At 42.9% G+C, this 27,538-nt stretch overlaps 2 protein-coding genes and 1 long non-coding RNA gene across 6 annotated transcripts; 1 reads left to right on the top strand and 2 right to left on the bottom strand.

Annotated features, from left to right (window-relative positions):
- Positions 1-822: 822 nt before the first annotated feature.
- On the bottom strand, positions 823-11,836 carry LOC129842744 (WD repeat-containing protein 82-like). Its single transcript, XM_055911376.1, has 9 exons — positions 11,492-11,836; positions 10,932-11,032; positions 10,474-10,540; positions 10,288-10,387; positions 7,420-7,536; positions 2,338-2,493; positions 1,953-2,022; positions 1,547-1,689; positions 823-1,409 (listed from the first exon to the last, which is right to left on the bottom strand). The coding sequence occupies exons 1-9, from the start codon at positions 11,650-11,652 to the stop codon at positions 1,380-1,382; spliced, it is 945 nt and encodes a 314-aa protein (XP_055767351.1). The 5' UTR covers positions 11,653-11,836; the 3' UTR covers positions 823-1,379.
- LOC129842889 (uncharacterized) lies at positions 11,008-17,938 on the top strand. Of its 3 annotated transcripts, none has more exons than XR_008757705.1 (5): positions 11,008-11,094; positions 14,177-14,264; positions 14,508-14,628; positions 15,609-15,678; positions 15,803-17,938. It is a non-coding gene; the product is annotated as an uncharacterized LOC129842889 (long non-coding RNA). The 3 variants fall into 3 exon arrangements; XR_008757704.1 differs by lacking the exon at positions 11,008-11,094 and adding an exon at positions 12,346-13,413; XR_008757703.1 differs by lacking the exon at positions 11,008-11,094 and having other exon boundaries at positions 12,349-14,264.
- A 172-nt stretch (positions 17,939-18,110) lies between these two features.
- LOC129842542 (transcriptional regulator QRICH1-like) lies at positions 18,111-26,930 on the bottom strand. Of its 2 annotated transcripts, none has more exons than XM_055911127.1 (12): positions 26,843-26,930; positions 25,047-25,322; positions 24,731-24,811; positions 24,415-24,519; positions 23,150-24,295; positions 22,437-22,596; positions 22,059-22,213; positions 21,214-21,328; positions 20,886-20,994; positions 19,275-19,435; positions 18,926-19,016; positions 18,111-18,748 (listed from the first exon to the last, which is right to left on the bottom strand). In XM_055911127.1, the coding sequence occupies exons 2-12, from the start codon at positions 25,290-25,292 to the stop codon at positions 18,559-18,561; spliced, it is 2,559 nt and encodes an 852-aa protein (XP_055767102.1). In that variant the 5' UTR covers positions 25,293-25,322; positions 26,843-26,930; the 3' UTR covers positions 18,111-18,558. The 2 variants fall into 2 exon arrangements, with proteins under 2 accessions (XP_055767102.1, XP_055767097.1); XM_055911122.1 differs by lacking the exon at positions 26,843-26,930 and adding an exon at positions 26,404-26,725.
- Between the last annotated feature and the right edge of the window lie 608 nt (positions 26,931-27,538).

Genomic DNA, 27,538 nt, shown 5'->3' with positions numbered 1-27,538 from the left:
GTACAAAATATACACACTACCGTTCAAAAGTTTGGGGTCACTTAGAAATGTCCTTGTTTTTGCTTTGGTTGGTTTGTACTAACGCGTGAGTTCTAGTTTGTTGACTGTAACGTTAATATGGTGACAACGAAGTAGGCTGTGTAGCGGTTAGTGGTTATGGTATGAATGTTTCGCTTGGAGAAGTTTTAGCTGCTGGTCACATAACATTGTTGTGTTGTGCACTGAAGTCCACAAGCGAAGGGAAAATATTTGTTTTCTATGCTTGTTATGTGAGGCCAGATCACCAGCTGTATGGAGTTGATACGTTTCTGCTTGAGTTGCTGCAGAGAGAGTTTGACCTCCTCCTGTAAAGGGAATGCCAGGCCCGTAAGAAAAAAAAGAAGAGATGCAGGTGAAAAGCTTAATATAAAAATGTGTCTTGTGGCTTAAAGATGAGGAGCAAGTAATGTTCCCCCAAAGTTTCTCAGCACTGAGCAGATTTCAGGTCTGCCGAGAGCAAACTTGAACGTTGTGTGAACACTGAGGCTGTACCCGCTTTAAATGACAGTTTTAACAGTGGCCAAGTAGCCTACTGTGGCCATTTGATCATAATGTCAGCCTACCATCAAAAACAATAGAGAAACTGCATCCCATAACATATTAACATGGAAATAGCTGTTGTCATTCAGCCTAAAGTAGCAGCCAACGTGTGGTGTTCAATGTAGGCCTACATTCCATAAGACTTTTGAAAAAAGAAAAACATGCAGGGATAAACATTAACCTGTTTATCCACTTGTCCTTCAGACAAGGAGTGCACGCACACATGAAAAACACCAGTTTAAGTACATTAGACGTAAAACACTTTAATACTTTCTGAATAAACAGTACAAAATAAACAAATATTGAATTCCCAATAAAACATGTCTCCGCAGTTAAAATGCATACTTGATTGGAGTTGTCACTGTATTAAAAAGTTAAAAGGTCATAATTGTCTGCTAATTAATACATTGTGGCACCTTGCTCAGAATCACAGTTGAAAAAAACGAGATATATAAAAGCAAGTGTTAGTCAGTAGTACACCACGGGTATTCTCTACTCATATAAAAACTTTTCAACAAGCACCTGTCACAGTGGACAATAACTACTGTCTCCCACAGCTCTAGTGATTCCCTCATGTAGCCTTCCCCATTTGGCAAATAAATCAGTTTACAGAGTGACAGTTCTCCTCGTGGTTAATCGTCAGTGGAATCCCTTTCACCAATGCCTTAATGTGCCTACAATTTCATATGGTGCCGTTAGAGTCCATAGTGTTCGGTCTCTGTATACTCAGAGCAACATGAAAGGAGAAAGGCATCCTGGTAATGATGATGACAGTTTGTCTCTGTGGTCCCACACCTTTATCAGTCTCCTACACAGGGAAGCCAGAACGCCTGCAAAAAGAGAGAGAGCGTGTGGTAGATTTTGGCAGGGGCAAATTAGAGACAATTAATGTGTGTCTAAGCATGGTTGTGTGGGTGTGTTTAGGCTGATGAAAGTGTGTGTGTGTGTGTGTGTGTGTATGTCTCACCATATTGGAGCAGGCGCTGGCAAACGTCATGTATTTAGGGTTAAACTGCAGTGTGTTGATTGGTCCTGAATGCTTCCCGTCCAGAACAGCTATTTTCATCCCACTCTCTGTACTCCACACATGGACCCTCCCATCCTCTGAACCTGGGGCATAAAGGACAACATGAGGGTTAGGTGGTTATGGATTGGGGGACAAAAGTTTGACAAACATATGGACTGATAGGCAGAGTAATAATATCAGTTCATAGGGTCAAATGGCTAATTGGTGACTCTGGAATTGGCTTGAGTGCTTCAGACTTGAAATTGTGTTGAGTTGTTCTGACAGACTTTGGTGGATCAGGGAGGGCTGGGTAAGACAGCCTAGTTTGCTAAGTCCTAATGATGGAAATTGGAGGTGTCGGGCTTACCAATCATGACAAAGTCTGAGTCTGGGGTGAAGCAGGCCTCCAATGAAATGCCTTTACTGTTGTTGTAGCCCTACAGAATACACAGGGGAGACACGTTTGATTCAGCCAGTCCGAAAACAACTATGTATTTACTAGACACAGCTATGTGCATCACATGATGCTGCTTAGCGGAGAACGGCTAATAATGATGGCGGGAACAGAGCAAATGGAATGGCATCAAACACTATTTGATACCATTCCACTAATTCCGCTCCAGACATTACCACGAGCCCGTTCTCCCCAATTAAGGTGCTAACAACCTCCTGTGATGTGCATACTCGTAGATATGTGTGTGAAGAATATGCACTTCCGGTCTATCAGTGCAGTGTGGTAACGGTTCTCTCACTGAGAAAGTGTGCAGCACAGATCCATTGAAGGCATCTAGGATCCGAATAGCACCCCCGTTGGTAGAGATGAGAATCTGCTTCCCGTCCCTGCTGAACTTCAGTCCAGTCCACTCACAGACACGGCTAAACAGAGTCTCAAAGGAGGCGAATGGGCCCTGAACACAAGTAAACAACAAATTGACATCACCACAGCAACTCACAACTGAGGGCGATCATCATACACATTTTCTAACGGTAAAACCTGACATACACAGTCAAAAGTTTGGACACACCTACTCATTCCATGGTTTTACTTTATTTTACTATTTTCTACATCAAAACTATGAAATAACACATATGGAATCATGTAATAACCAAAAAAAGTGTTAAACAAATCAAAATATATTTTATGTTTGAGACTCTTCAAAGTAGCCGCCCTTTGCTTGATTGATGACAGCTTCAAATCAAATCGTATTTGTCACATCCGCCAAATACAACAGGTGTAGACCTTACAGTGAAATGCTGAATACAAGCCCTTAACCAACAATGCAGTTAAGAAAAATACCAACAAAAAAAAGAAATAAAAGTAACAAATAATTAAAGAGCAGCAGTAAAATAACAATAGCAAGGCTATATACAGAGGATACAGGTACAGAGTCAATGTGCGGGGGCACCAGTTAGTCGAGGTAATTGAGATAACGTGTACATGTAGGTAGAGTTATTAAAGTGACTATGCATAGATAATAAACAGAGAGCAGCAGCAGCAGCGCAAAAGGGGGGAGGGGGGGGCAATGCAAATGGTCATTTGATTAGATGTTCAGCTGTCTTATGGCTTGGGGGTGGAAGCTGTTTAGAAGCCTCCTGGACCTAGACTTGGCGCTCTGGTACCGCTTGCCGTACAGTAGCACAGAGAACAGTCTATGACTAGGGTGGCTGGAGTCTTTGACAATTTTTAGGGCCTTCCTCTGACACCGCCTGGTATAGAGGTCCTGGACGGCAGGAAGCTTGGCCCCAGTGATGTACTGGGCCGTACACACTACCTTCTGTAGTGCCTTGCGGTCGGAGGCCGAGCAGTTGCTACACCAGGCAGTTATGCAACCAGTCAGGAGGCTCTCGATGGTGCAGCTGTAGAACTTTCTTAAGATCTGAGGACCCATGCCAAATCTTTTCAGTCTCCTGAGGGGGAATAGGTTTTGTCGTGCCCTCTTCACGACTGTCTTGGTGTGCTTGGACCATGTTAGTTTGTTGGTGATGTGGACACCAATGAACTTGAAGCTCTCAACCTGCTCCACTGCAGCCCCGTCCATGAGAATGGGGGAGTGCTCGGTCCTCCTTTTCCTGTAGTCTACAATCATCTCCTTTGTATTGATCACGTTGAGGGAGAGGTTGTTGTCCTGGCACCACACGGCCAGGTCTCTGACCTCCTCCCCATAGGCTGTCTCGTCGTTGTTGGTGATCAGGCCTACCACTGTTGTGTCGTCTGCAAACTTAATGATGGTGTTGGAGTCGTGCCTGGCCATGCAGTCATGAGTGAACAGGGAGTACAGGAGGGGACTGAGCACGCACCCCCGAGGGGCCCCCGTGTTGAGGATCAGCGTGGCAGATGTGTTGTTACCTACCCTTACCACCTGGGGGCGGCCCGTCAGGAAGTCCAGGATCCAGTTGCAGAGGGAGGTGTTTAGTCCCAGGGTCCTTAGCTTAGTGATGAGCTTTGAGGGCACTATGGTGTTGAACGCTGAGTTGTAGTCAATGAATAGCATTTTCACATAGGTGTTCCTTTTGTCCAACTGTGAAAGGGCAGTGTGGAGTGCAATAGAGATTGCATCATCTGTAGATCTGTTGGGGCGGTATGCAAATTGGAGTGCATCTAGGGTTTCTGGGATAATGGTGTTGATGTGAGCCATGAACAGCCTTTCGAAGAACTTCATGGCTACAGACGTGAGTGCTACGGGTCGGTAGTTATTTGGGCAGGTTACCTTAGTGTTCTTGTGCACAGGGACTATGGTGGTCTGCTTGAAACATGTTGGTATTACAGACTCAGACAGGGAGAGGTTGAAAATGTCAGTGCAGACACTTGCTAGTTGGTCTGCGCATGCTCGGAGTACGCGTCCTGGTAATCCTTCTGGCCCTGCGGCCTTGTGAATGTTGACCTGTTTAAAGGTCTTACTCACATCGGCTACGGAGAGTGTGATCACACAGTTGTCCGGAACAGCTGATGCTCTCATGCTTGTTTCAGTGTTACTTGCCTCGAGGCGAGCATAGAAGTAATTTAGCTTGTCTGGTAGGCTCGTATCACTGGGCAGCTCGCGGCTGTGCTTCCCTATGTAGCATGTAATAGTTTGCAAGCCCTGCCACATCCGACGAGTGTCGGAGCCGATGTAGTAAGATTCGATCTTAGTCCTGTATTGACACTTTGCCTATTTGATGGTTCATCGGAGGGCATAGCGGGATTTCTTATGAGCTTCCGGGTTAGAGTCCCGCTCCTTGAAATCGGCAGCTCTACCCTTTAGCTCACTGTGGATGTTGCCTATAATCCATAGCTTCTGGTTGGGGTATGTACGTAGTCACTGTGGGGACGATGTCATCGATGCACTTATTGATGAAGCCAGTGACTGATGTAGTGTACTCCTCAATGCCATCTGAAGAATCCCGGAACATATTCCAGTCTGTGCTAGCAAAACAGCCCTGTAGCTTTGCATCGGCTTCATCTGACCACTTTTTTATTGACCGAGTCACTTGTGCTTCCTGCTTAAATTTTTGCTTGTAAGCAGGAATCAGGAGGATAGAATTATGGTCAAATGGATTGCGAGGGAGAGATTTGTACGTGTCTCTGTGTGTGGAGTAAAGGTGGTCTAGAGTTTTCTCCCCTCTGATTGCACAATTAACATGCTGGTAGAAATGAGGTCAAACGGATTTAAGTTCCCCTGCATTAAAGTCCCCGGCCACTAGGAGCACCACCTCTGGATGAGCGGTTTCCTGTTTGCTAATGGTCATATACAGCTCAGTGCGGTCTTATTGCCAGCATCGGTTTGTGGTGGTAAATAGACAGCTTTGAAGAATATAGGTAGATAGTGTGGTCTACAGCTTATCATGAGCTACTCTACCCCAGGCGAGCAAAACCTTGAGACCTCCTTAGATATCGTGCACTAGCTGTTGTTTACGAATATACATAGACCACCAACCCTTGTCTTACCAGAGGCTGCTGTTCTATCCTGCCGATACAGTGCATAACCCGCCAGCTGTATGTTTTAATGTCGTCGTTCAGCCACGACTCTGTGAAACATAAGATATTACAGTTTTCAATGTCCTGTTGGTAGGATATACGTGCTTGTAGTTCGTCCACTTTATTATCCAACAATTGTACGTTTGCCAATAGCACCGATGGTAAAGGCAGATTAGCCACTCGTCGCCGGATCCTCACAAGGCATCCCGATCTCCTTCTGCGATATCTACGTCTCTTTCTCCTGCGAATGATGGGGATGAGGGCCTTGTTGGGTGTCTGGAGTAAATCCCTCTCGTCCGACTCATTAAATTAAAAAAAATTGTACAGTTCAAGGTGAGTAATCGCTGTTCTGATGTCCAGAAGCTTTTTCGGTCATTTATCAGCAACATTATGTACAAAATGAGTTACAAACAATGCGAAAAAAACAAACAAAATTGCACGGTTGGTTAAGAGCCCATAAAAAGGCAGCCATCCCCTCCGGCGCCATCTCATCTTTGCACACTCTCGGCATTCTCTCAACCGGTGTGCCTTGTTAAAAGTTAATTTGTGGAATTTCTTTCCTTAATGTGTTTGAGCCAATCAGTTGTGTTGTGACATGGTATGGGTGGTGTACAGAAGATAGCCCTATTTGGTAAAAGACCAGGTCCATATTATAGCAAGAACAGCTCAAATAAGCAAAGAGATACAACAGTCCATCATTACTTTAAGACATGAAGGTTAGTGAATCTGGAAAATTTCAAGAACTTTGAAAGTTTCTTTAAGTGCAGTCGCAAAAACCATCAAGCGCTATGATGAAACTGGCTCTCATCTCTCAGGAGGACCGCCACAGGAAAGGAAGACCCAGAGTTACCTCTGCTGCAGAGGATAAGTTCATTCGAGTTACCAGCCTCAGAAATTGCAGCCCAAATAAATGCTTCACAGAGTTCAAGTAACAGACACATATCAACATCAACTGTTCAGAGAAGACTGCATGAATCAGGCATTCATGGTCGAAATGCTGCAAAGAAACCACTACTAAAGGACACCAATAAGAAGACTTGCTTAGGCCAAGAAACACGAGCAATGGACATTAGACCGGTGGAGATCTGTCATTTGGTCTAATGAGTCCTAATTTCACATTTTTGGTTCCAACCACCGTGTCTTTGTGAGACGCAGAGTAGGTGTACGGATGATCTCCGCATGTGTGGTTCCCACCATGAAGCACGGAGTTGGAGGTGTGATGGTGCTTTGCTGGTGACACTGTCTGATTTATTTAGAATTCAAGGCACACTTAACCAGCATGGCTACCACAGCATTCTGCAGTGATACGCCATCCCATCTGGTTTGCGCTTAGTGGGATTATCATTTGTTTTTCAACAGGACAATGACCCAAAACACACCTCCAGGCTGTGTAAGGGCTATTTGACCAAGAAGGAGAGTGATAGAGTGCTGCATCAGATGACCTGGCCTCCACAATCACCCGACAACCCAATTGAGATTGTTTGGGATGAGTTGGACCGCAGAGTGAAGGAAAAGCAGCCAACAAGTGCTCAGCATATGTGGGAACTTCTTCAAGACTGTTGGAAAAGCATTCCAGGTGATGCTGGTTGAGAGAATGCCAAGAGTGTGCAAAGCTGTCATCAAGGCAAAGGGTGGCTACTTTGAAGAATCTAAAATCTAAAATCTATTTTGATTTGTTTAATACTTTTTTAGTTACTACATGATTCCATAGGTGTTGTTTCATAGTTTTGATGTCTTCACTATTATTCTACATTGTAGAACATAGTACAAATAAAGAAAAACCCTTGAATGAGTAGGTGTGTCCAAACTTTTCACTTGCGCTGTACATACATAATAAACAAATAGTACATTACAAACACTAATACATTTCCAATGTTACCTTGTCAAAGGAGCGGAGGTCGTACAGTTTAATCGCCTCAGAGTCGACCCCAGCAGCAAATATCAGGCCCTCGGGATCATAGGAGCAAACAGGCTTCCCCAAAGGATTAGTAAGACCCTAAGACAAGTTTTTTAAGACAAGTTTTGTCAGATATTATTCATCCTAATCAGACAGGTTTTTTACATGGACGATACATTGGAGATAATATAAGGCAAGTACTGGAAACAATAGAACACTATGAGATATCGGGGACACCAGGCCTGGTTTTCATAGCTGATTTTGAAAAGGCTTTTGATAAAGTACGACTGGAGTTTATATATAAATGCCTAGAATATTTCAATTTTGGGGAATCTCTTATAAAATGGGTTAAAATTATGTATAGTAACCCTAGGTGTAAAATAGTAAATAATGGCTACATCTCAGAAAGTTTTAAACTATCTAGAGGAGTAAAACAAGGTTGTCCACTATCGGCATATCTATTTATTATTGCCATCGAAATGTTAGCTGTTAAAATTAGATCAAACATTAATATTAAAGGATTAGAAATCCATGGCTTAAAAACTAAGGTGTCATTGTACGCTGATGATTCATGTTTTCTTTTAAAACCACAACTAGAGTCTCTCCAGGGCCTCATAGAGGATCTAGATACCTTTGCTATCCTCTCTGGATTAAAACCAAATTATGATAAATGTACCATATTACGTATTGGATCACTAAAAAATACACATTTTATATTGCCATGTAGTTTACCAATTAAATGGTCTGACGGAGATGTGGACATACTCGGTATAAAAATCCCAAAAGAAAGAAATGATCTCACTCCAATAAATTTTTATAGAAAGTTAGCAAAAATAGATAAGATCTTGCTACCATGGAAAGGAAAATACCTGTCTATTTGTGGAAAAATCACCCTAATTAACTCTTTAGTCATATCACAGTTTACCTATTTGCTTATGGTTTTGCCTACACCTAGTGACCTGTTTTTTAAATTATATGAACAAAAAATATTCAATTTTATTTGGAACGGCAAGCCAGATAAAATTAAAAGGGCCTATTTATATAACGAATATGAATTCGGAGGGCAGAAATTATTAAATATTAAAGCATTAGACCTCTCACTAAAGGCATCGGTCATACAAAAGTTATACTTAAATCCAAACTGGTTCTCTAGTAAACTGGTACGAATGTCTCATCCTATGTTCAAGAAGGGCCTTTTTCCCTTTATTCAGATTACACCTGCTCATTTTCGGTTGTTTGAAAAGGAAATGATCTCCAAAATATCCTTATTCTTTAAACAAGCCTTAGAAAGTTGGTTGCAATTTCAGTTTAATCCACCTGAAAGGACGGAACAAATAGTACAACAAATATTGTGGTTAAATTCAAATATAATAATTGATAAAAAAACTGTATTTATCGAAGAAATGTTTAAAAAAGGTATAATTTTTGTGAATGATATCATAAATAGGACTGGTGGAGTTATGTCACACATGCAGCTAACACAGACATATGGAAAAGTCTGCTCTACCCAAAATTACAACCAATTAATTGCAGCATTACCACAAAAATGGAAGAGGCAAGTAGAAGGGGGAAAAAGTAAGGAACTTGTATGTTGGCCCTGTATTAAAGAACAAAAATGGTTAAAGAAAAGTGTGATAAATAAAAACATATACCAATTTCATTTAAGGACCAAAAAACTAACAGCTGTGCCATACAAATTGCAAAATAGTTGGGAAGAGATTTTCGATGTACCCATTCCATGGCACATGGTTTATGAATTGATACGCAAAACAACGCCGGATTCAAAACTTCGAATTTTTCAATATAAATTACTGTACAAAATTCTTGCAACTAATAGAATGTTATATATATGGGGTATACAATCTTCCCAGCTCTGCAGATTCTGTTGTGAGGAGGCAGAGTCATTAGATCATTTATTTTGGTATTGTCCATATGTAGCTCGTTTTTGGTCACAGGTCCAGGAATGGCTGAAGAATTGCAACATTTGCCTAAAACTAACGCTACAGATAGCAATACTGGGGGATTTGAAAAGCCATAGTCAATCAATCAATAATATAATAATTATTTTGGCAAAGATGTTTATTTTTAATTTACAATCTGTAGAAGCTATGAGAATAGGAAGGTTCAGGTCTTTTGTGAAGCATCACAGCACAGTTGAGAAATGTATGGCAAATAGAAATCCGAAATGGATGATGTTGGAAGATAGATGGGAGGGGTTGGGTGGAGCTGAAGGGTGGGACTAATAACAAGATAAACAATATAGGGCATACGGGATCTGTGAAATGTGTATAGGTGCGGAGCTTTTGTGAAATAGCACAGTTACAAGTGGAAATAAAATTGGATGGACAACAGAAATAGAGGAAGGACTAAGAACAAATAAGAGAGAACTATTGTAAAGTGGACTGTGTCTGTAAGATAGGTATAAGATGTAGAAATTGAAGGTAAAAGCAGAAGTGTTTATAAGTTTACTCCAATTGGGGGATTGGTGGTAGGGTCGCGGGGAATAATAATAAAGGCATATTCTTTAAAAAAGTATGTATGTCTATATAGGTATGTGTATGTATATATGTGTATATGTATGCATACGTATATGGATATATATATTTACCCCAAAAAATATGGGGGAATGGAAATGATGCAGACAATTACATTGGAAGCAACATTCTTTCCGCAATACTAAGCTGATCCACCCCTAAAAAAAAAAAAAAAAAAAAAAAAAGACCCTAAGACAAAGAAACACACATTTCAAGGCCTGTTACATGATATAAAATACATTGATATGTCTTTTCACAAGCTCATCTAAAGAGCACAGTGAAAGAATTGTGGCTTCTAAAGGCTGCTCTTATTCACCTGACAGTTTGGAGAGCGCAGATCCCAGAGTCGTATGGTCATATCCAAGGAACCGGAGATAAACGTGTCATCCACCGGTGACATGGAGAGAGCAACAACCCTGACAACATCCACACAGTGTGTAATCAATGTTAGTGTCCAAACAACCATTAACTGTATATGAATCCCTCAAAAGTGTTGTCTCACCTATCAGTGTGCCCAGGGAAGTAGCGGATGTACTTGTTGTCAGTGAGAGACAGGTATCGGATGGTATCTGGATGAGTCAGAGAGAGGACATGAGTGAGGTCATACTTTTGTAAAACTGACACAAACACGTGTTTGATTTAATTTTATGGAAGCAGCAAATCACGTTTTTAGCATCTTTGCGCCCCACTTTATAAAATACAGGGAAAACACTGCACACACTAACATACTGTATGTTGGCTTGACCGCTTTTTTTATTAGGCTGTGTTTACACAGGCAGGCCAATTCTGATATTTTTTTCACTCTTTGGTATTTTGTCCAATCAGATCAGCTCAGAAAATGATCTGCTGTAAAAATATCTTATGTGATTTGTCAAAAGACCAATTGGTGGAAAAAATATCATAATTGGGCTGCCTGTGTAAACGCAGCATTGGAGCTGTTCAACTTCCAGAAATTCCTACCATCTAGTTTGTTGGAGCTGTAGACGACTGTGTTGGCATCCCCGTGTGTATACCGGATAAGGTCTACTCCGTACTTCTTACTGTACAGGGTCCGTATTGGTCTGAAGTGGGGTGAGGGCAGAAGGGGACATGATGACACAAGACAAGACAATTTGACAACACGGTACATTAAAGCTTTGATTCTCTCTCATTCACAGTAACTTATGTCAAAGTTAAACATATTGTGGTTATGTAATGCAGTGTTTCCGTTTCCTTCTAATAAAATAATCTTCATTCTATGCCAACTATTTGTATTTAAACTGTACAGTATTATTAACCATGTCTTGATGGGTTTATAATTTTCCAGCCTTAGATTATAATTGTAATATAACATGAATTATTATATTTTCGGACACCTTTTTTTGCCCACTTGAACAATCGACCTCCATGTGGGACTAGAGCTCGGGGATGTTCCCAAACAACAGGCCCCACACAGAAAATGTGTCTTCTAGCCTGTTTTGTGCACGTGTAGGTTACGGCATGCAAACTGCAGCTGATGAAACAAGATTAATTGTGCTCACTTTCCCTCCTGACAGTCATATAAAACAATGGAGTCGTCGTCGCTACTAGATATTGCACTCTCGCCGTTCGAGCTGTAGTCCACACAATTGACTTTCTGCGAATTCTCCCGGAATGTCCTAGCAACCCTAAAACTTCGCAACACGCTGTCCGTAATCTTCATCTCGACAGCCGCAGAATTTGGACATCAATCAATGTTTTTTATTTTATTTATTTTTTTATCACTCTAGGCGAGGACAGAATGGCGGACTGACATCTCAGCAAGATGTATTGACAAATCGGAATTTGCAGGCTGGTCCATTGAATGTCGGGCCATGTGTGGTGTGTCGTGAACAACATTAGCTTGAGCAGCAATAGTGGAATCTGCGGTTTGACTTCAAAATAAAAGTCCCCCATTAAATCAGCTGCAAACGCAAAAATAATTTAGTCATGCCACACTTGGACTAGAATATTAAACAAAATTGGAATATTATATAAATTCAACAAACATCAACAATGAGTTCATTTCCCACATTTAAAGTCCTTCAATAAGCGCTACAATGCTAATGTTTGTGTAAACTCTTCACAGTTGTGTTCTGTGGGTGCCAAGATCCATAGGTATGGCGCTAATATTGATGAAAACTCAGTACATAAATGTATAAGCCCCAATGCAATTCTGAAGTCTAATACACCCACAGTGCAATTTCAACTGATTTGTTCTTTTTTCAAATGAACAAATTATTGTATTTTGTTGAATATATATATAACAAACATGCCATTGCCAACCGGGATCTAGTCTGCGTCATGATTCCACTATTTGTATCAGTTTTACATGTTTCAATGCGGGAATTTTAATTTTAAGGCAAACCACCGATTTCACTATTGTTGTTCACGATAATGTTGTTCATGAAACACGTGTGCCCACTGACTGAATATAATGTTCCCTTCCCTCCAATAATATTCCCAAAACGATTAGCCTCAACTCCAAAATAACTATGCATTATGAAAGTATTTGCGTAGCCTATTCGCACAATGCATAGCTCAGACTGGATATCCATTCAGCTGCAGCATTTCTAACGTTGTAGAATCATTCACGTGTTTGTGCGAATCTGAAAAATGGGAAGTCAATATACAGAATTTCCGGTGTGAAGAAATCAACCACCACTATGATTACAGTGTTTTCAGCTTCAGGCACAAGCCGACATGAGCTTTATAAAATCTTTTAAGTAGGCTAGTTGTCATAAACAACTACAGGACGGGAACGCTGAATTGTAACAAGGATGTTATAAGCACATGTGAAATGCTAATTCGCTCAGGGAGAACGAGCAATATTTGTCACATACGGAGGGGAGCATCAGCATCATTGCTCACGCGGACACATGCTTCTGCATCGAGACGAGAGGCACCAGCACCAGGGTCTCTCTGACAAGAGACCGAATCTGAGATTCATGGACCCTTCACGCAAAATTCGCCAGGAGAAACAGAAAGGAAATGCAACTGGTGGTGGATCAGAATAGACACCCTTATCCTCGGTGTCAGTTGCCGCGTTCATATGCTAGTCGACTCTTATTTTTTAAAATTGAACTAGGCAAGTCAGTTAAGAACAAATTATTATTTACAATGGCGGCCTACTCCGGCCAAACCCGGACGACGCTGGGACCATTGTGCGCCGCCCTATGGGACTCCCAATCACGGCCGGATGTGATACAGCCTGGATTCGAACTAGGTACTAGTGACGCCTCTTGCACTGAGATGCAGTGATGCCCGGTATATGATTGCGGCAAGTGTCCACACTGCTAAAAGAGGTTCATCGAGCTGCGACAGCTCACTCAGCAGCTGAGTAATATTCACCCCAACGTTCTGGCCAAGCACCTTCAAAGAGGTCTGATTCTCCCACATCCAGAGCTCGCTGTCATCAATAAGCCATATGGAGCTTCTGTTCAAGGTATTGGGTGTTGAGGCAATGTATTTACATGCCTATTACATTATGGTACATAAGGCTTATATGGTCAAACACACAGTCAAGGATTATATCATGAAAGAGATTGTTCATTTGAATGTCACTTGTAAAAAATACATCTTAATACCCAGAGGTGTTTTCAAAAATCACTGTGATTTAAATCCAATAATCTTCCCCCTAAATGGGTCAAAGGAATATCATGGACATCTTCCAGTCCTTGCCAAGGTGATGGATGGCATTGAGGGCTGAGCCCCACTCCCAGCTGAAAGTCCGCCTTGGATTGGACAAGGAGACAACAGGGGCCCTCTTGCTGGCAAGGACTGATGAAGCACCGGACTATGTACAAAACCTCCACAAAAAAACACCAAGTGGAGAGGAAATATTGGTGTATGGATGTCTGTGTGTTTAGAGATTTAGTTTAAGATAAGGATCCAGGCAGCTCATCATATGGCAGAGTTTTTGTAATGACCCTGCCGTTGACAACTAGCTCCCTAGTTTTCTTGGAGCAGCGGTGATGTGTCTGGCCCTGGACCCAAGGGTTATTGGGCTCGATTCACACCTCAAATCAAACTTTATTGGTTGCATAGACATAGCAGATGTTATTGCGGGTGTAGTGAAATGCTCGTGTTCCGAGCTCCGACAGTGCAGTAGTATCTAACAAGCAGTGACGTAGCCTCTGAACCTCATGCTACTTCCTGGTTACATTACACTTTCAGTCATCTTCCTTTTTCCCTATTCCCCCATGCAGCATTGCTGCTGTGGCCTGTTCCCTATGAGGGGATGACTTGACAACCCTCATAGAGAGAGAATTCACCTGGGCTCAGGCTCATTTCAAGGTAACAAACTGCTTTCGAACAATATATCATAAGCTTCTTACCAAATGCTGGCAATTGCTGTAGTCTTCTAGTGACACATTGACAGTAGAGTGCATAACTCGTCATGTTTGTATCGGTGGCTTTCAGCAGATACTGCAATGTTCTTCAGGTTTTGAAGTTAGCATCTGTTATAGATCCTATATTTGTACATAATATATTGTGTAATTGTATACACCTAACCTAAAGGCCCATAATCCCTCTCAGATAGGCCTGAGTCCTGTGTACAGAGGGAGTGACTAACGTGCAGGCCCAGGGGGCAGTGTCCCAGTACGTGTCCTGGACAGCAGCAATGGCTGCAGCCTTGTGGAGCTCCAGCCCATCACAGGTAGCGACACTTCTGAAGTAATTGAATCTGGTGTGGTTCCAAGTCATCTGTTTTTGCAGTCACTCCACACATCCTAACTGATTGCTATATAACATGACTTCAAAAAAGATGACATGGAACCTGTCTTCATTAGTGGGGGGGGAGTTCGGGTCTTTTTTACTGACTAATCTTTTCGACTCGTTCAGTCAAAAGAACAAATCTTTCGACTTATTTTGTTCATTTGAGTCAGTAATGCCCAGAGAACACAGGACCCTTACCGGCGAATGATGAACTGAAAACTCAAAATAGTCATGATTCTACAAGCCCTCTCATTCACCATAAGGGGCTTATTGGAGCTGTCATTTGTGACTGAGACTTGTAAAAGGGTGCTTTAGACAATGTACATTTGTTGATTGCTAGGCATTAAATACAATTATTTCTCGGTACATTTGAAATGAGTTGTGGCAGCAACTCGACTAGATTGCGAGCGAGTCTTGGCGGAACGCATTGCTTGACTGCCTTGAGGGTGATAAGCATAATATTGTTTGCGATCTGCAGCATCCCAAATGATTCATTCTCAAGTTCGAGTTTGTTGAGCAGAGGCTGTGTATGTTTTGGTTCTACAAAGCTGTGTAGAACTTGCGAGAATATATGACCGACAGTTATTGTTCGGAGCACGTCAACGGAGGAGTCCGTATTAATCCTGCTGTAGAATTCATTGCGGCCAGCAGGTCAAACAAACGACTTAAAACGAATGAGTCAAATCAGAGGAATTGTATCGTAACTCTCGAGTCAGTAAAAAGTCCTTCAAAAAACCTGCATTGTTCTTTAGTCTTCGTGTTGTTGAGGGGTCTGCCACACGCTAATACCTCACATTAACCTAGGTCATAGAAGACACTGTGCTCCTTTTAATAGTAGCACCATGTTTGAACAACCTTGTGAACCAGCGTAGCAACCTGTTCACTGTGTCTCTTGCCTCATCCATCCTCTCCTGCTCATAGGGGTGAGGATCCATATGGCATACGTTCTGGGATGTCATATTCTTGGGGACCACAAATACTCCCACCTTAGGTAAACACCTCTTCACAATATAGATGCTTTACAACAAAGTGTTGGCTAAGCTTTAGACCTCTTTGGTACCAGTTAAGTTAACTGTACTGGCATGCAATGATGGTTTTTGTTTTTTTTACTTCAGAAACTGCTGGACGGTTTGTTACCGAGGCTGGGATTGGAACAAAGCAAGGCACGTTGCCTTCTTCCCTAACCCTGCACACACATCAGCTGACACTGCCAGTGATATCACTGTGTCCTGCCCTGCTGAAGTACTTCACCACCAGCACCCTGCGATGACTGCAGATCCCCATTCCAAATAAGAGGATGAATGATGCATCAGCGGCTCCTCTGCAGAGCAGACAGGATACAGAAGACTCTTTTAAAATCAGAAATACGGAGCGGCATCACTTCAAGTGACCCATGACCTAATGGTTGTCCCAAGTCCAAGAGCTAAGGCCTGACTGAAATTCTTAAAAAGCCACACACTCTCATTCACAGTACAAAGGCACGTTTTTTTTCTTCAGACTTTCTTATTTAGCATCCAACACCACTAGAATATCAATACATACAGGAGATCATAAATGGCAATAAAAATACATGTAAAAAAAGTGAGCAGAGTTCCCATTAAATGTCTGTTGGTGTGTAATCCACTCTGCTCTTGGCTCCTGTCCTGTCTGGGACCTGAGAGCTTGGAGGACAAGAGGCACAGGAGAGTCCCTGTGGAGGCTAACATGTTATAGGGGGTACATTTCCATATACATACCCCTACGTATTTATTTGGACAGTGAAGCTAAAATATGTACATTTGGCCCTATACTCTAGCATCTTGGATGACATCAAATGTTATGAGGCGACAGTACAGAATGCCACCTTTTATTTGAAGGTATTTTCATACTTGACTACAAACTTGTTGGATGCATTTGCAGTTTGGTTGTGTTTCAGATTATGATTTGCCCAATAGGAATGGTGAATAATGTATTGTGTCACTTGAGTCACCTTTTATTGTTAAGTAAGAATAAAATATGTTTCTGAACAGTACATTGTGGATGCTACCAAGATTATGGATAATCATGAACGAATCCTGAATAATGAGTGAACGATGCTCCTCAACAACAACAAAAATGCTAACCTCTGTCATGGTGAGAGGTTCAAATGTCTTGGGGGTATGATCGTTGTACCTTCTCACTCATTATCCACAATTCATTCATGATTATCCATAATCATGGTAGCAGCCACATTAATGTAGAAGTGTTCAGAAACATAAGCTTATTTACAATAAAAGTGACTCCAAAATGTCACAATACATTTACCATTCATTTCTATTGCGAACAACAATCTGAAAACGCAGCCAAAACAAACCGCAAAAGCATCCAAGAAGTTTGTAGTCACTTGATGTAGTCATTGCATGCTAGGAATGTGACCAAATACTACAATTTTGAATACTTTAATACTACAAGTGAATTTGTCAAAATACTTCTGACACCTTCAAAAATGGGGGGACTAGATAGTGCTTTCATTTCTAAACAGTAAAACATATGAAAATACAATCAAATGAAACATTTCATCTCAAATCCAAAATGCTGGAATACAGAGCCAAATTAATCATTTTTTGGTTTATCATTATCCAACTAAATACATAGGGAAGTGTACAGCACCTTCAGAAAGTATTCACACCCCTTGACTTTTTCCACATTGTAACACAATCTGAATTTAAAATTATTACATTGAGATTTGTCACTGGCCTACACACAATTTCAAAGTGGAATTATGTTTTTATAAACTTTTACAAATTTATGAAAATCAGAAATATCTTGAGTCAATAAGCATTCAACCCATTTGTTATGGCTTACCAAGAAGACAGTGATGGTTCCCGAATGTCCGAGTTACAGTTTAGATTTAAATCTACTTGAAAATCTATGGCAAGACCTGAAAATGTCTGTCCAGCAATTTGACAGAGCTGGAATAATTTTGAAAAGTATAATGGACAAATGTTGCACAATCCAGGTGTGGAAAGCTCTTAAAGACTTGAAGCCAAATTATGCTTGACAACAGCTCAGCGAAGCGCAAAAAATATGCTTGCTCTGACTTCTGCGGAGGCCGCGTCGCAGTAAATGCTGTATGGCTTGACCATGCAGCGCCTTTTACCCAGAAAGACTCTCAGCTGTAATAGCTGTCAAAGGTGCCTAGACAAAGTATTGACTCAGGTTTGAATACTTATGTAAACGAGATATTTCTGCATTTCATTTTCAATAAAATGTGCAAACATTTCTAAAACATGTTTCCACTTTGTCATTATGGGGTATTGTGTGTAGAAGGGTGAGATTAAAAAATGAACGTTTTAATTCAGGCTGTAACAAAATGTGGACTAAATCAAGTGGTACGAATACTTTCTGAAGTCACCATGTATAATATATTTATATGACTGAATATATATCCGATATTTCACCATCCATTTCTGACCATTTCATCTTTATTGGGGGCTGCAACGGCCTACAGGAGTACATGATGAGCTCTGATTTAGTGACTGTCAAAATCCATCTCACTCGTCTCTTCAGTCCAGGAAACAATTCTATGGTGAAGTGAAGTGGTGGCTTACGTACACGTGTGACCATCCCAAAAAAGATAACAGCATTGAGGGTGACATAAGTGCCATTAGATGAATAAACGCAGGAGTCTATTCCTTAAAAAAAGGCCCATAAGTCCACTCTGTAAACACTATCGGTCGCTCCCCCACACCTATGGTTGGCAGGTGTGATGGGTTGAGACTGAGGCCACTGGAGGTCCTTAGAGTTAGTTACTGAGTGAAGGAGGTACCACAAAGATTAACGTTTGAGAGAGAGAGGAGGGCTGATTTCAGGGGTTAGTGTGTCCATTTCAGTTCCTCCTCCCCTCCCGGCCTCAGTGCATGCTGGCCGATGACATGGCGATGGCCTCCTGGATCTCCCGCACCATGATAATGCGTGTGAGCATGTGCTCCACCTGCTCACTTGTGATTGGCTGAGTGGAGTACCATATGGGACTGTTGGGCGCCACGACGGGCTCTGGCGTAAGGTAGTACGCGTCGTTACGCCCCTTAGCACTCTGGGGACTGAGCGAGACGGGGGGTTAGATGTTGATTGGATCATTAGAAATGAATCAAAGAGCTCCTGTAGAAGACGCATGTTCTGGCATGTATTTAACACCATGGAAAATGTCACCCTGTGCAAGGGCATCCTCTTAGCGACTAGAAATGTACTGAGAATGGGGGGGGGTTCTCATTACTCACCATTTGAAGAGGTAAAAATCATACAGCTTAATTGGGCATCGCAGAGGGTTCTCAGGATCCTCAGTCTGCTCCTCATACATGTCATCGGTCACTGCAAAGTTCAAACATCACAGAGGTCAGAGGTGATCATCAGCCAGTAGTGATGGGGCTTATGGACCTCATAATGTTGACAAACTTGGGTCGGTCAGAGAGGCGCAAAGAATTTGCACCCAAAGGGAAAGTTTTGAATGTATGGAACACATAGCTGACCAATACCAGTCAGTGAGTGACTGGGAAAATGGAAATCTGGAGTGACTAAAATATACAAAGCTTAATTTTTCTTTATTATGAACTCTAAAGATGACTTCACCTTTCTGCCCTGCATGGTGTGTTCCTAAGGGCCCATGGCCCTTCAGATAGCGGATACTGGTGCTCTTATCCTTTGGGTTGGACGGGTTCTTCTTCGTGTGCCTCAGCACTTTGGAGAAGGCCACCTTCATGTGCTGCTCTACCGTTGTCAGACGGAAATACCTACAGGAGAGAGAATCGTTTAACGAAAACACACACGCAACAGACAAAACCCGGCATTCACATACATCAGCTACCCCGCATCCATCAAAACAACAGCCACTAGGCCTGATCACATGAAAGCTACATAGGATTACAATTATATTGTGACTTGGCAAGTACAAGGGTCGTTCCATTTTATTTCAATCGCACCACCTTGGATTTGAACGAAATGTTCTATATGCATTTGCCCATGGTAGAAGCGGTCAGAAATGAACCTTTTGGACTTGAATGCCAAAACATTTCGGAGATGGAGGAACTCAAAGTCGAGCCATTTTGCATACCACACAATGACACATCCATGTCTTCGTCACTGGAAAAGATAAACGGTTGAGTTCTATATAATTTAAAAGTTTACAAACAATTTACTATCTTATAATTTCTTGCATAAAATATTGAATAAATATATTTAAAAAATGTAACCTTTAAATGTAAATTATTTTTTAAAAACAATATAACTCCTGCCTCCCGGGTGGCGCAGTGGTCTAGGGCACTCTGCATCGCAGAGTCTCTGGGTTCGCCCCCAGGCTCTGTCGCAGCCGGCCGCGACCGGGAGGTCCGTGGGGCAACGCACAATTGGGCTAGCGTCGTCCGGGTTAGGGAGGGTTTGGCCGGTAGGGATTTCCTTGTCTCATCGCACTCCAGCGACTCCTGTGGCGGGCTGGGCGCAGTGCGCGCTAACCAAGGGGGCCAGGTGCACGGTGTTTCCTCCGACACATTGGTGCGGCTGGCTTCCGGGTTGGAGGCGCGCTGTGTTAAAGAAGCAGTGCGGCTTGGTTGGGTTGTGCCTCGGAGGACGCATGGCTTTCGACCTTCGTCTCTCCCGAGCCCGTACGGGAGTTGTAGCGATGAGACAAGATAGTAATTACTAGCGATTGGATACCACGAAAATTGGGGAGAAAAGGGGATAAAAAAATATATAACTCCAATTAACAGACGTACCCAAAACACGACAGCCACCCTGTATTCAAGAGCATGCTGTTTTTCAACAGATGGCGGGCACAACAAACACTTCAGATGATGTAAAGCAGAATGCAAGTTACAACGTATGCATATACATTTGATTTAAATTTCAGAAACTAGAAAATATTTTGACAACCGCGTCTGTAAGCTTTTAAATGATATTAAAGTCAACAGTCTATCTTTTCCAGTGATGAAGACATGGATATCTCGTGGCAGGGTGGGGTATGCAAAAATGGGTCAACATCGAGCATTAATGATTTGGCATTCAGGTCCAAAAAGTCACTTTCTGAGCACTTGGGACAAATATGCATGGAAGGTTTCGTTCAAATCAAAAGGGGTGCGGTCAAAAAGTGATTGAAATCCAATGGAATGACCCACAAGTCTATTGGGTGAACAGGATACATTAGTACGATGAGTATGAAATAAGAATCATGTGTCCAGTATGACTCACTTAGTGTTGAAGAACATGAGTGTTGTGAGCAGCGTGGCTGGTGAGTGGGCACCCAGCTGTTTACACTCCCACAGCATCTCCTCTGTCACATGACTGGGAATGATGTACCCTGGGAGGAGAGAGCAGTGGCCAATCACCATACATTCTCCTCTCAAGAGACAGGAAGCAGCCCAAAACACAAAAATGTACTCAGGTATGGAAGTCACAAAAACAGACTTGCTTAAAAATAAAAAAAATAAAAACATTTTGACCCTTAGGTCTTCAGCAGTTTCTTCCCTATACTCTCTCTTACATTTACACCCGGAAACACAAACCGATTGTATCTTACCTAGTGGATGGATGACAGGCCTCCACTCGTCCAGGGCTTTGTGTAACCACTGGGAGAAGCGTGTGTAGTACTGGTCAGAGAAGATATCATCCACCCGTCCGTTTTCAAAGAGGTACTGCAAGCAGAAAATAGAGAACGGCATTAACAACCTCAAATCAACTGTAATACACTTCAGTCAGTATCTGTATTGTATGTGTGTGTGCACGCGCAGTAGTGTAAAGTACTTGAGTAAAAATACTTTAAGGTACTACTTAAGTAGTTGTTTGGTGTATCTGTACTTTACCATTTATATTTTTGACAACTTTTACTTTAGTACATTCCTAAAGAAAATAATGATACTTTTTACTCCATACATTTTCCCGACACCCAAAAGTACTCATTACATTTTGAATGAATAGCAGGACAGGAAAATGGTCCAATTCACTCACTTCTCAAGAGAACAACCCTGGTCATCCCTACTGCCTCTGAGCAGGTGGATTCACTCAACACAAATGCTTTGTTTGTGAATGATGTCTGAGTGTTGGAGAGTGCCCCTGGCCATCAGTAAATAAAAAAAACAAATGGGGCCATCTGGTTTGCTTAATATAAGGAATGTGAAATGATTTATACTTACTTTTGATACTTAAGTACATTTAAAACCAAATACAAATGTTCTATTAAGGTATATTTACTTTACTCAAGTATGACAATTGGGTACTTTTTCCCACAACTGTGTGTGTGTGTGTGTGTATTGAGGATGTCAGTGAAAATGTGAGTGTGTATTAAGGATGTCAGTGAAAATGCATCCTTTCTGTATGGATATGTGAATTCCATTGAGAGAGTGTGTGTAGTAGTGGTACGCGTACCTTCTGTATACACAGGAAGATGTAGTAGAGGGCGTCAGGCTCAAACTGTTCTCCTTCCAACCCTCGGGCCTCTTGGGTCATAAGGGCCAGAGCCACGTTGAGCTCAGCCACTGCACTCGACACCAGGTCCTCCTGGAAGCGCAGTGCCTGACGACCTGCACAGAGACACAGGGAGAGAAAAAGGTCAGATGGTCCTTTAGAAGACGTTTTTATCCAAACTCCAACTAATAGTACTGTCAATATTCAGAGTGGAATATATTCAGTATTCGGAATCAACCCAACAAGACAGACAGGAAGGAGAGTATAAAAGAGATAAGTACACATACTTGGAGAGGGTGGTTTAATGAGTGAGTGGGAGTCTGTGTTGTGTTGACTCACGTCCGATGGGCGCCAGCTTGTTCTGCTCGTCCTTGTCCAACTCTGTGTTCTTGCGCTGGACCCAGAGGCGCCACACGTCCATGCCCTCCTCAGGCTTCAGGGAGATGGGAAGCAGCAGCTCCTGGGGGGCCTCCACCTGGGACTCTGACTCCACATGACCCTGCAGGGGGACACACAGGAAGTTAAAATGTTAACACGCACACCACCATGCTTCTTCGATTTGTGGTTTACCCTGTGAGTAGACTTCATTGTAGAAAATATCAATTCCATACACCAAATTACTGGATATTTCTACACAAACACTGAAAATATGGATTTTTTTAAAATTTAACTAGGCAAGTCAGTTAAGAACAAATTATTATTTACAATGACGGCCTACCCCGGCCAAACCCGGGCCAATTGTGCGCCGCCCTATGGGACTCCCAATCACGTCCGGATGTGACGCAGACTGGATTCGAACCAGTGACGCCTCTTGCACTAAGATGCAGTGCCTTGGACCGCTGCGCCACTCGGGACATTAAAACTAGTGACATGGAAATTTGCTTCCAAAACACCACAATAGGCTGAAGTGTTACACTAGTCAAGCCAATCATCCCCTGCTTAACTGGGGGAGACTACAGCCTAAATCTACGTCACTGTTGTGGAAATACCTTGGAATCTGAGTCAAAGACAAAGTCAAGGTCTAACCCAGGTAATGTAGGTCGTGTTCTGACCTGTAGGTGGAGCTGTTGCTCTTGGTGTTCCTGCTGCTGCTGGGGGTCCCAGATGTGGAGTTGCTGCGTGGTGTTGTAAGCCCCTCCCACTGTCTGCACCACCACCGGGCCGTGGATGTTCCCGTTCATGAACTGCGCCGGGAAAAGCGTCTGCACCACTTCCTCGTTCGTCGTCGTCTCGGAGACTGATACCGTGGCGCCCGACTGGACGGACCCAGTCCCCGACGACGAGGAGTGGGCCACCCTATTGTCCTTGTTGTCGTGGTGACCAGAGGAGGACACCTGCATCGTGTTGTAAGCCTCTTGGGGGATGGCGATGTGATGCACGCCACCCTGCTGCCCCCCGGAGTACACAGGGATGGTCCAGGTCTCCCCGGCAGGACCTGTGATGGTACCTGTGGTGCTGTACAGGTGGGTGCTGTCCACAGTAAGCAGGTCGGGCCTGAGGGACAGGAACTGCTGTTGCTGCCCCTGCCCCTGGGGGAGGGCCAGGACCACCTGCTGGCCCTGCTGGCCCTGAGGGAGGGAGTACGACACCTGGATGGGGACGTCCACCTTGCGCTTCTTGGCAGGTTGGAGGACGCTGGTGCCCGCTCTCCTCTCTGCCTCCCGGGGAGAGCCCTGCTGCTGCTGAGGAGACATGGCCTCCACTGTCTGGAACTGGATCTGCTGCCCACCCTGTAATTGAATATGTTGACCACCTGGTAGCTGAATGTGCTGGATTTGTTGCCCGCCTTGTAGCTGGATCTGTTGCCCCCCTTGAAGTTGGATGTGTTGCCCCCCTTGAAGTTGGATCTGTTGACCCCCTTGAAGTTGGATCTGTTGACCCCCTTGAAGTTGGATCTGTTGACCTCCTTGAAGTTGGATCTGTTGACCCCCTTGAAGTTGGATCTGTTGACCCCCTTGAAGTTGGATCTGTTGACCCCCTTGAAGTTGGATCTGTTGACCCCCTTGAAGTTGGATCTGTTGACCCCCTTGAAGTTGAATCTGTTGGCCACCCTGTAAGTCCCCTTGAAGCTGAATGTGTTGACCTCCTTGGAGCTGAATTTGCTGGCCCCCTTGTAGTTGAATATGCTGGATTTGTTGACCGCTTTGTAGTCTAATCTGTTGACCCCCTGACACCGCTGCCACCAACTGGGCCTGGATCTAAAAGCCACAGAACAAATACCTGAGGCTGGTGTATACAAAACCAACACATTTACCTGGTTAGTAGAATACATGGTGTGAGTGTGTGTACTCAATAATGCAGAGTGCTACGTGTGTACCTGCTGGTGCTGCTCCTCTGTGAGCTCTCCTTGCTGGACCAGCTGTGCTGCTGTGGGGATGCCCTGGAGGTCCACCGTCTGACCCTGCTGTCCCTGGATCTGCACCTGACCACACAGGGAAGGAGAATAAACACAGTGCACCATACACTTCTGTCACATCCACCATGCGTTATATGCCACATGTCTGAGGGTGGTTAGGGTCGGTGTTTCCCGTACTATTGCATTTTCAACTGATGCTTTTGGTAATATGCCTTGGATAAGGAGGCCATTGAGTCCAGTCTGGAAAATAATTGAGTGGGAATCAATAAGGCCTCACCTGTACTTGTATCTGCTGCTCAGACCCCTGGTGCACACCAGCAGCCATCTGGGGTGAGATCTGTGCAGAGTTCACCTGCACCTGTCCAGCCAGAGGAGAAAATCAATCAATCACAGAGCAAAAGTGACAATGATAGCAGCAATAAGATAGGTAGTACCAATGTTGAAGTATGAGTTGGGCTTTACTCTCAATTTAGTAAAGTGATCTGTTCTTCAAAGTATATAGACTAGATGAGGGAAAAGGGCACAAACGCAGCCTGAGGTGTATTCAAAAGAACTGAACTACTGGAGGAACCACATAAGGTCTCGCCTCTTACCGGACAGGCCAGCTCCAGCAGCGAGCCAGCCACCTCAGTGCTGTCTGTGTAGACACAGTTGCCCCCCTGCTGGTACACCATGGTGGTGGTGTCGCCGTCCTGCTGGCTGAACTCCTGCAGTGCCTCGGGGCCCTTGTTGGCCAGAGACTCCAGGAACTCCTTCATACGGTGCTGGGGCACACTGCGGGCCTTCTGACGCACGTACTCGTCAAACGAGACTACACCGCTCTCTACGGGCTCGTTCATGACAAGTCACTATGCCCTCCACTGCACCTTCTGAGGAAGGAGGGGACATACGATGCGTTCAAGACAACTGGGAACTAAGAAAAAAAAACTAGGTAAAATCATGAGGTATGGGATCTTCAGGTTGGAAAGTCTGAGCTTTAGAAAGATGCCCGAGTTCCCGACTTGGAATTCCAAGTTGGATGACCCTTCAAAAGATTTTTCCCAGTTAGAGCTTGTTTTTCTCTGAGTGCCCAGTTGTTTTGAATGCAGCAATTGTTCACACACCTATACAGCATCACAGCGCAGGACTGCATGACATTTAACTCTGGTATCAATTAAGACTACAGCCCCTGTCATCAGTACAGCCTAACATCTCAAAGTCTAGTATACATTAAAAGGCCAAGCTACCTGTTTGCATTAGAGCGGTAGGTGAAGCGAGATGGGGCCAAAGCGCACAGGCAAACCCCTTTCCTTGACGAACTTTGAACCAATTATTACACTATCTGATCACATGGCACTATGTTCTGGACGTGCACATCATTGGTTGTGGTATACAGTATCTGTCTATGAAAAAAATATGATCGTTGTTATTACTATGATGTAATGATTAGCTAGCTAGTTACATGTACTACTGGGGCAGTGTAAAGAGCCATCAGCCTCTGTATAATTTGCCATATATCACATAATTACTTTTGCTTATGTTTTTTGTCTATTTCTAGCTGCTAAGTTCAGCTAGCTACTACAATCCCACAATCTGAATAAAGTTAACATTTCAATAACGAATAAATTGTCCTTGAGTGATGGATATACGTGCAACTTGTGCTATGTATTCTATAATAGCTAGCTAGCTAGTTGCTAACGTTAGCTGGCTAACTAGCTACCAGTGCATCTTCCCATGCTACCTTAAATAAAACCAAAACCCTCGGTTCCGCCAAGACACGGCGTTCAAAAATAAAACGCGATAAACTCCAAGTAAATTGCGTTCCAAATGACATTTGTAAAGTCTTCATTTTATAGCGATGGAATAAATTGCAAGAATTATGAATTTAAACAGCTAGCTAGCAAACTAAACAATATCGTAACGTTAGCTTGCTAGCTTGCTACATCGTGTGAGTATTTAAGCGATATTTACCCTGCTTTCGATGAAAACAATATGGGGAAAATACACACAGATTTGGCTCGCCCACAGTTTCTCCAGCAAAATTCTGAGCGTTAATCGATAATATTTGTCTAACTACTCAGAGAAAAGTATTTCATCAATACAGAGAGAATTATGGAAGTAGGCCCGATGGAACAACGTCAATCCCCGGACTTCTGTGACACTCAACAGCCGCATCAAACAGAGCGAGTAGGTCGCGACACTCATTCGGCTACACCGCAAATTCTCCACTTGCAAAGTCTAGGTAACGACACATTTCATATTTACGGGAACGAGCATCGCGTGCCCCCGAGACAGTAGATTGGTGACACCGCGGGCAACTATTTTCTTATTGCACGACATACATTATTTGATAGTAATTATGAATAGGGTGTAAAATTAGATAAATAAGATAATGTCAACATACACTTACATATGAGATGTGTGTGTGTGTGGTAATGCATCCAATGATACATAATTGACTGTAGTAGTCCCGCTGTACCTATGCTGTCTTAGCCACGCAATAGCCAAGTACAATTACATAGAAAAAAAACTAATCGTCCCTTGTCTATCACGAATATTAAATACAATTATATTTGATCTACTCTGCTGATTATTTGTGGGGTTGGTCTTTCAGTGGGTCGACATTTTAGGTAAAATATCCACAGCCAAGTATTACTAAACCAACTTTAAAACTCGGGTCTCTGAAAGTAGGGTAAATAAAACTTTCTAGTGGATATTTTGCCTCAAATTTCGAAACACTGATGGACCAACCACAAAGACAACCAGCAAAGTAAGTTCAAATGTAATTTTATTCAACATTCAGGCTTGTAAGGAAACTTTCCACGTTTTGCAGTGCTTTGCTTCAGAATGGATACCAATAATTGGTATCACAGTCTGATTTATTAGGCAACATTGAATACATCCCATCAACTGTCCTTGTCCTCTCCCTTCTGTTCTTTCTATCAGTCTGCTCTAAAGTCTCTTACTCTATTATTTATTCCCTCTGTACAGTCAATGAGTGTTGTTGAGACCTCGTGACAATGCACTTTAAATAAAGTTTGACATTACTTGTAACTATTCAAGCGAATTTATTTATCTGCACTTCTGTACGTTTGAACACCTCATC

This window comes from Salvelinus fontinalis, chromosome 3 (assembly GCF_029448725.1).
Source record: "Salvelinus fontinalis isolate EN_2023a chromosome 3, ASM2944872v1, whole genome shotgun sequence".
Taxonomy (NCBI): domain Eukaryota; kingdom Metazoa; phylum Chordata; class Actinopteri; order Salmoniformes; family Salmonidae; genus Salvelinus; species Salvelinus fontinalis.
This window is presented reverse-complemented; position numbering and strand designations above follow the sequence as displayed.